This window comes from Heterodontus francisci, chromosome 12 (genome assembly GCF_036365525.1).
Source record: "Heterodontus francisci isolate sHetFra1 chromosome 12, sHetFra1.hap1, whole genome shotgun sequence".
In the NCBI taxonomy this organism is placed as follows: Eukaryota; Metazoa; Chordata; class Chondrichthyes; order Heterodontiformes; family Heterodontidae; genus Heterodontus; species Heterodontus francisci.
Genome location: NC_090382.1, coordinates 29,915,481 through 29,924,235, shown reverse-complemented (window position 1 = coordinate 29,924,235; position 8,755 = coordinate 29,915,481). Strand labels below are relative to the sequence as shown.

The 8,755-nt window shown below is 40.8% G+C and overlaps 1 protein-coding gene across 1 annotated transcript; it reads left to right on the top strand.

Annotated features, from left to right (window-relative positions):
* The first annotated feature begins 2,461 nt into the window (after positions 1-2,461).
* adra2db (adrenergic, alpha-2D-, receptor b) lies at positions 2,462-8,288 on the top strand. The gene has a single exon (XM_068043258.1). It carries the CDS (start codon positions 2,785-2,787, stop codon positions 4,054-4,056), a length of 1,272 nt encoding a protein of 423 aa, XP_067899359.1. The 5' UTR covers positions 2,462-2,784; the 3' UTR covers positions 4,057-8,288.
* Positions 8,289-8,755: the final 467 nt, after the last annotated feature.

The following is an 8,755-nucleotide window of genomic DNA, read 5'->3' as shown; positions in this document are numbered from 1 at the left end:
ATGTATCTTATTTGGACTTGCATATAATCTTTTGACAAGAGCTCCGAAACTGAATGGACGGCCATCGCCGACTAGCGCAAAATCCCGGATAGGCGGGGGGAGCTTTTTTTGCTCGCCAATTCTCCGGCCATTAAAATGAATAAAGTCGAAAACAGTGCGCTTGCTGCTCAGAAGCGGAACACCCCCGGCAGTATTTTTCGCCTGCTGGCCTCAGATGATGGAATACAGTGATGTTCAGCCGCATGGTAAATTATATCACACCTTCCCCCTCTAGCGGGGAGTAGCTGCGAATTTAGACAGAGCCGCCTGGGGGCCGGAACACAGGGCTGTCCGGACCAGTGAAACTTTGTTTAATAGGGAGCTGCACATTCTCAGACACAACATTCGGGGCAACTGCAGCTGCACTGGCAGCTAGACACTTTACTCCGGGACGGAAGGACCACTACCTCCACCAGCTCCAGTTTTATTCACACGGTTGTTTATTCCAAATATCATTCGTATAACTATTTATACCCAGTACGCAATTTTCAAGCACAACCTTTAATAAGACGAGAATTATTGGATAGAACTGCTGATAGAATTTTTGAGCAGCAACCCTGAGAATGAATACTTCGATTACTGTTCTATTTAATTATCTGATCTTAGTCTCATGCAGTTCAAACCGTCCTTTGACCGCTACCTCCTCCTCTCTCCAACCTTTCTTCTACTAGTTCTGGATTGCAGACACATGCATTTATTATTAATCTGTTGCTTGAACCGAGCTTCCAGGTGTAACTGGAATTACAATGTCTCTTCTTTCCATAACCCTCCAGACTCTTGTTTCTATTCCATGCCCTACCCAGCCTGCGGGTTCAGGCTGGTGAGGAGCCTTAGTGCCCACCGACAGCCCAGCTTCACTCCTTCATCCTCACCACCAGCTAGGCAAATTCCCAACATTGTCTATCTGCGCCTCTATGTTTGGCCTGGGAACTCTCCTTATTACTATACTCAGCTTTTCCAACGCCCCCTTCCCAGATTCACCTTTCATAGCTTTCAATTTATCCAAAATTCCCTCACTAGCATCCTGTCCTGCATAAAGATCCTTTTACCGATCTTTGGCGATTTCCATTAACCCCCGTGACCCCAAATGCACTGAATTCAAAATCCACGTCGTTTTTACAAAGCTCTTTGGCCCTCCCCCAATCTTGCTTCCAGCTTCTATATCCCAGCTCCTAAGATTTGTATCTCCTTCACCGGTCTTCGTGTGGATTCCCCCCTCCCCGACCCAACTCAAAGCGCAAGCCTGATGCGTGTGCTTAATCTCTGGGGCTCTCTCCCTGAACCTCTTCCTTTGCTAGTGCTCTCCCCGCCTTTAAAAGTCTTCTCAAAGCCTCCTGTTGGACTGTGCTATGGGTCATCTCCCCCCTTTGCTGTTGCTAAGTATCCACGTCTATCCTAGGTGAAGTGCATTTGGGACATCTGTTGTATAAAAGGCAACTATAAAACTGAAAGCTGCTATTCCTGTCTTACCTTTACAATGGCTAAAGATTGTTTACAAACAAGGTTTCCAGATGTAATCGTGCGGAATCGGCTGTTAAGGAAATCAGGATCGTTTGTGATGCTATTTACAGTGAGCGGATGTAACCGCCTGGAGTGTGTTCAGTACAAAGGCTTTTGTAAATTACAGTATTGCCTGTTTTTAATCTAAAAAGGAAATTGTGACCTCTCTGATAACAAGGATCATTTAAGAAAATGTGCGGAGATGGATCAGAAACATAAACATTTCATATTGTTTATAAGACAAGGCCACTGCAATAAGCATTTAACCAGTGCCCTAGTCAGAGACGAATTTTTGCATCAAAGCTTGTCTCACTGCTGCTTTGTTTCCAGTGTTATTATTCAGAACGTCTTTCAGAATGTAAGCAAACGAAGTTGAACCCAATTATGAATAAATATTTGGATCAGTTCAGTGTCGATAGGAGCGGACCGACCCCCAGGCTGAACTTGCGGGAGCACTGAAATGCACGTTAACAAGGCTACAGCTATCGTTAGTCTTTCAAAAAGATCTGCCTATCGTCCACAATATGGTTATTCAACATGAGGAGGTGGGAACTCATCCTGGAGAGTAGAGTCAAGGTGGAACTCTGAAGTTATTCAACTTCAAGTGATTAAGGTAAACCAGCATCAAATATACGAATGCAGCAGTGGGAAGTATTTTTTTAGCTCTGTTCTTGACGCAAAGAAGGTAAAATAAAAATCATTGGGCTATAATTAGCAAAGATCTGGGCAACAAGCGGCTTTTGTCTGAACTTGGGCTGCGAGTCGGAGTGATTCAGTGATTTGGATCACATCTCAGCGCCTTCCAACCGGAAAGCCGACTCGCAGCCTCTGTTCGCAACATGCTGCAGTCAATCAGAGAAAAACCCTGTCTTTGCTGAAGTCGACCACTGGTTGGTTGGCCGATAGGTTGACGTCAGGGTCTGGGAGCTTTGTAAAGGTTGAGCGGGTAGAGAGAAATACAATTCCGAGAGATATCCAGGAAGCTGGGAATCAGGCTCCCAAACACACTCACCCCCCCCAGAGCAGGGGCAAAGTGTAGAAGGCAGCGCTGTACTCAAGAGATTTCCAATCCATCTGAGATTGTTGGGAAAGTTTGGATCATTCTGCTACCATTAAGACTACCAGGATGGAAGCGAGAGATCATTTGATTGCTGGTCCAAAGTTAAGGGCACCGGCCAAGCTTGCTGGGTGAGTTCAGAGCAGTCTGGGCCAGCACCAAGGCTGCAAACTGGGGCTGACAATGTGATGGAAATGGAGATTTGCGGCCAGTCTGATCTGAACCGATCCGAAGAGGCAAATGGCACCGCCTCCCAGAAGCTGCTGCCTCACTACTCCCCGGCGGCCACTGCCCTGGTCAGCTTGGTGGTGACATTTATCATCCTGCTCACTATGGTGGGCAACATCCTGGTGGTGGTGGCCGTTTTTACCAGCAGGGCTCTTCGGCCTCCTCAGAACCTTTTCCTGGTCTCTCTAGCCTCAGCTGACATCCTGGTGGCTGCCTTGGTCATCCCTTTCTCCCTTGCCAACGAGGTGATGGGCTACTGGTATTTTGGCAGCGTTTGGTGTGGCATTTATCTAGCCCTAGATGTCCTCTTCTGTACATCCTCCATTGTCCACCTCTGTGCTATTAGTTTGGACAGATACTGGTCAGTGACCCGCGCAGTCCAATATAATCTAAAGAGGACTCCCAAACGAATTAAATGCATGATTGCCATTGTGTGGCTGATATCTGCAATCATCTCCTTCCCACCTCTAGTTACTATGGACACTAGTCGAAGTAAGCAAGGGTGCTGTGAACTCAACGACAACACCTGGTACATCCTATCCTCCTGCATCGTGTCTTTCTTTGTCCCGTGTGTGATCATGATCTTGGTGTACTTCCGAATCTACAGAGTGGCCAAGCAAAGGACATCGATCGTGTCGGTGGCCAGGAACGGTGTGGACAGGCAAGCCTCCCATTCCGAAACGTGTTTCGACGGCAAGGGCAAGGTTGATCCAGAGAGTCCCAGCAGCCAGAGTTCGTGCAGCAATCAGAGACAGGAGGAGCTGGAAGACATCGACCTGGAAGAGAGTTTCTCCTCGGAGACGAAGCCGAGAAGCTCCAAGTGTCCGAACCACAGGCAGCTCCAGCCTGCCAGCTGCTGTCCCACGGCTCAGCAGCAGCGCCTGTCCTGGGCCAGTAACAGGGCATCTCAATTATTTATGGAGCAGAGAAAGCGTCCCATTTCAAAACTGACCAAGACTAAAGTTGCCCAGATGAGGGAGAAGCGCTTCACCTTCGTGCTGGCCGTAGTGATAGGGGTATTTGTGCTCTGTTGGTTTCCGTTTTTCTTCACTTACAGTCTGAAAGCAATCTGCAGGGAGAACTGCTCGATCCCCGATCCACTCTTTAACTTTTTCTTTTGGATCGGCTACTGTAACAGTTCTTTAAACCCCATCATCTACACAATCTTCAACAGGGACTTCAGAAAGGCCTTCAAGAAAATCATTTTCAAAACGAATAAACGTACTTTGTGACTGTATGTAAATCGGATGTCGTGTCTTAAGTGTGTTTGTGTGCAGTATGGTATTTTGCTGTCTATATATTTAAACATTTAAAAAAAGCTAATGTAAAAAGTCATTAACAGATAAAGCTTTACCTAATATTTCAATTGGATTTTTCTTGCTTTCAAAGAATGCGAGCTGAAAATTTAAATTTTAAGACTGCTTTGTGGCGACGTGGGTAACCCATAGAATCAAACATGTTGACGTGCTTTATGTCATTGCTTATAAGAAAGTCACCTTAAGCATCCTTTTCAGAGCAATGGTGGCAAGCTGTTGAGGGATTGTGTGACACTAGATGTGTAGTTTGTATGAAGAGAAAGCGAACAGCCATTGTACAATATTTAACATGGATTATAACAACTGCAATACTAATTAATAATACGTCTTAATACTTGATAACCGACTCCTTTCATCATGGTGCTCATGATAGATTTTCTGTTAGCTATTTCAAAATAATAGTGATTAGTGCCAAATTAATTCATGATGAAATAGATTTACCAATGTTTTGGGATCTGTCATGCGGATTAATCGACAGATATAAACTTCAGAGTCTGAATCTGTATGTTTAATTAGTGTCTGATATCAGCCATGTAACTCCATGCCTGTGTAAGGCTAGGTACATTAACTAAATTGAGTTTTCATAATTCAATTTTTAAAAAAAATCGGTATAATAAAGGATTTATTCTGAAGCTACACGATTTTGTAATCTAGTTATTATGTTGTGCAATACTATCTGAATGCTTAACATGTTCCTTTGAAACAGGGTAATGTCTGTTAAAAGTCACTTAAGTCATTTCATACAAACACATCAAGCTCTCGCACAGTAATATTGCACAGCATAATTTCTAGCCTCCAAACTATGAATTGGGATCCTGTTTTATTTACAGATCAGTTGATCATTCCCTTTCCGAACATTTATTATCCTCAATCAGCCTTATGTGATGCAAATTAGATTTTCTTGCTCAAGAACAGCTCTTGCACAACCTTTAATCCATAAATGAAATGTGATTGAATTTTAAAATGTCCTGTACAAAGCAACATTCTCTGGAGTAAAAGGGTGAATATATCCTTATAGTTTTTTTTTTATCCAATTGAAAATCAGAAAAATGCCATTAGAAGTGTTTCAGATTGTGGCCTTTTTCTACATGTTTTCATATTTGCCAGTCATCTGACTATAGGTTACTGTGAACAGGTATCGCTCCTTGTTACAGTTTCTCCAGAACTAGTTTTTCACATGTTCAAATGGACTGCAGCTTTGCAAAACAAAAATATTTGCTAATCAAATACTTATATTTCTAGTGTGCAATATGCTCCAACTATACAAGTGCACTCAATCTAGATAATTATAATACTTTGCATAATAGTACAATGCTTCCCATCTATACAAAACAACTACCAGTTTGCAAAACTTATCACCTGTACAGCCGAATCCATCAGCACACTTCCATTTAGCTACATATAATACCTTGCATACATGCTCGCACGGAACTCACTTGTACGAATTAAACTTGGTTCAGCTACATAAATATGCACTAAAAAAATCCAGTACGGAAATCATGAAAAACTCAAGAGTGGTGAGAATGGAATGGTTGAGGTGAATAGCATCAATGCATTTAAGGGGAAGCTTGATAAGCCAGGGAAACAGAAAGGAATAGAAGGATGTGTTGATGAATGAGATGAAGTAAAATGGGATGATGCTCGTGCAGAGCATAAATACCAGCATAGACCTGTTGGGTCAAAGGGCCTGTTTCCGTGTTGTACAATTTGATGTAAATGTATGTACATAAATATGCTGCAGAATTCAAAAGCAGTCCTGGTATTCAAGTAGCTCAATAATAATGTCAGAAATCCTGTTAATCCTTCAGAAAAAAAATTATTTTTTCCCCATCAGTATTGATGATTAGAGTTTCGGGGGAGGAAAATATATTTTGCATGTGCTGACTATGTAAGTTTACTATACAAGTGTAAGATTGTCAACTTTCTGTAACAGAATAGGTATGGATAGTGACTTCAGTACCGGGATTGGAAATTGGTGGGGGAGGGGTGGCTGGGAAGGCTGGTAGCAGGGTGAGAAGCAGGGGCAGGAGTGGAGGTGATAATGAGCAGTCATGAGACCCAGCAAGTATCTGGGTACATATCGCATTAAAGGGAGAAGAGATGTAGACAAAAAACCTCCAATCTAATCGCACCAGATTTGGTTGTTGTTTTCTTATCTTTAAGAACATTCCTGAAATTATTTTGTCAAAATTGCAGTGATGCAGACTTTTCACACAACAATATTTTACACAAATTGCGCTTAAATGTCACGCTTGATTTCTATAAATGTGATTGGCTCTAAACCTTCTGTCAGTGACATGAGGAAACAGTCTGATTGTGGAAATATTAGCTGCACAAATACTTGGCTCTTTAGTCAACATCCTAAATTTATCACTTTAGGATATTTGAATTAGCAGAGCCTAGAACAGGTGGAGGTGGAAAATATTAACTACTGGTTAATTTATAGTAAATTAATCTATATTTTGCGCCAGCACTAAAACATGATGGCAAATCAACACCAAGTATAGAACATCCTGTGGAAATCAGTGAAATGAAACCCTCAGGGATAATTCACTTTTTTCTTGCTCGTAGTTTATATAAAATGTGTTTTTGGTTTTAAAAGCGTGTCTAATGCTGCTAATTTGGAAGTGATTTGTAATTGTGGCTCATTATTGAAATGGAAAAGGCTAAATAACCACAAATGAGATTGAGATAGTTGTGGACAGTTGATCTGAAACCAGATGTGAAATTATTGAAGCAGTCTGACATTGCTGTGAAATTACATTTACAATACTATTCTATATTTAGAGTGGACTTATGAATCAACAGTGAAGTAATAATCATTGACAGTGTAATAGAGTGCAAGATTCTCTCAAAGAAAGTCATCGTGGAAAAACATCATCTCATCCCCATGGCATAAAATTGAAATTAAGGGCTTCCATTTCACATTCACCTCTCCTCTCCCTACTGAAAGGGACTAGGCTGCCTACCAGTCACCATGCGATTGGTAAACTACCTCAGCAGCAGTCTAGCCAATACGTTATGAAAGACGGTAGCATATTTTTAGCACATCTATCCATGTCTGTCTACTTATTTACAATTCTCTTTTTGTATGATTACCATTCTATCCATCAATCTATGTGCATTTATTTGACAAATGTTTTGGTTTCTCATTCTTCACCTACCTGGTTGTCTGTTGATCAATGTATAAAGCTCTATCTATCTGCATGCCTGTTTGTACTCCTTTAGATGTGTTTTTATCTCCATCAATTGATCTGTTTAACTATTCACCTCTCTGTTGTTCCACTATCTCTGTGTTTAAAGATGGATCTGATTTAAGAAAACTTCTAATCCAAGTAACCTAGATACAAAATCTTGACCCTTTGCATTCTAATGTCCTATCCTTAATATTGGGTGCATTCAATCAAATGAGAGGAACTTGAAAATATAATTATTTGTGTCTAAATTATCATTGTGCAAATGAAAGATTCAATGGCTATCTCTTCTGTGTGCAGTGTGTATGAATCAGGACCTACATCTTTCTTAGTAAATTAATTTTAGATTTTATAAAACATTTTGCAATACAATTACATTCTTGTCTCGAAATAGTAATCATGACAGTCAGGTAGCTGTGCTAAGTGAGAAAATAGTTTTAAGTAGTTTTTGCTAATTAACTGACTTCAGTGAGGGTGCTAAGAAGGTTTCCAGATCATGTAATTGTGAGGCATCATCACACAATGTGCATTGGACATCATGCTGTGAAAATGACCATGTTTTAATTTCAGGCTTTAACTTCAGCCATTGAATTGGGATGTGTAACATTCTTTTCTGTCTCTGTCATCTACATCAGTCCTTATCTTCTGCTGCACATTTTAAGTATTTAAGGTGGGAGCACATTGTACTAATTTGTCCACAATGTAAATTTTATAAAAGGGAGATAACTGTACTGTTAATATTGTATCTTAATTATTCCTTGTTATAATTTAGAACTGCTCGTTAGAAGCAGATTGAGAGCAGATATTTATGTGGCTCTGTAGTGATTTATGAGTATAAGCAGTGAGCTGAGGATAGCAGCAGAGAGTCAGAATGTCACATGAGGAGGGAGGTCCAGACAAACTGCTTTAAAACTGTTCAACAGCAGTTCAACACAGTAACAAGGGGAAAATTAAAGACATCAGTAAGTGCACAGATATCTCCCTAAATAACACTGAGGGATTATGGAACAAATCAGTACTTTCCATCAACGGAACAAATCAATACTTTCCATCAAAGTGACTTCAGTTTCTCAGTGGTTATGCAACCCATTGTCTCTTGGGTTAGAGAAGAAAAGTCAAGTATGCAAAGATAAAGACTTAAGGAATTATAATACATTCCCAACGAAACTCTAGATCACCACTATAAGAATATAATATCAATCAGTGTTTGTGAATAGATTCTCTTTGATGGTTCACTTCAGACTGCACAGCATCCGTATCTCAAACTCGAATGGAGGATCATTTAGGGCTATATAAAAATAAGGGGTGTTAAGATTAGCAAACCCTAAGTGTGAGATTTTCAATGAGACAGCTAAATATCTGAGACATTGCCTCTCATTAAAAACATTATTTAAATCGACCAAGTGACAACTGTCTATGCT

Excerpts from the sequence above, each read along its gene's own strand:
- adra2db (XM_068043258.1), top strand. The coding sequence starts at position 2,785 with ATGGAAATGGAGATTTGCGGCCAGTCTGATCTGAACCGATCCGAAGAG.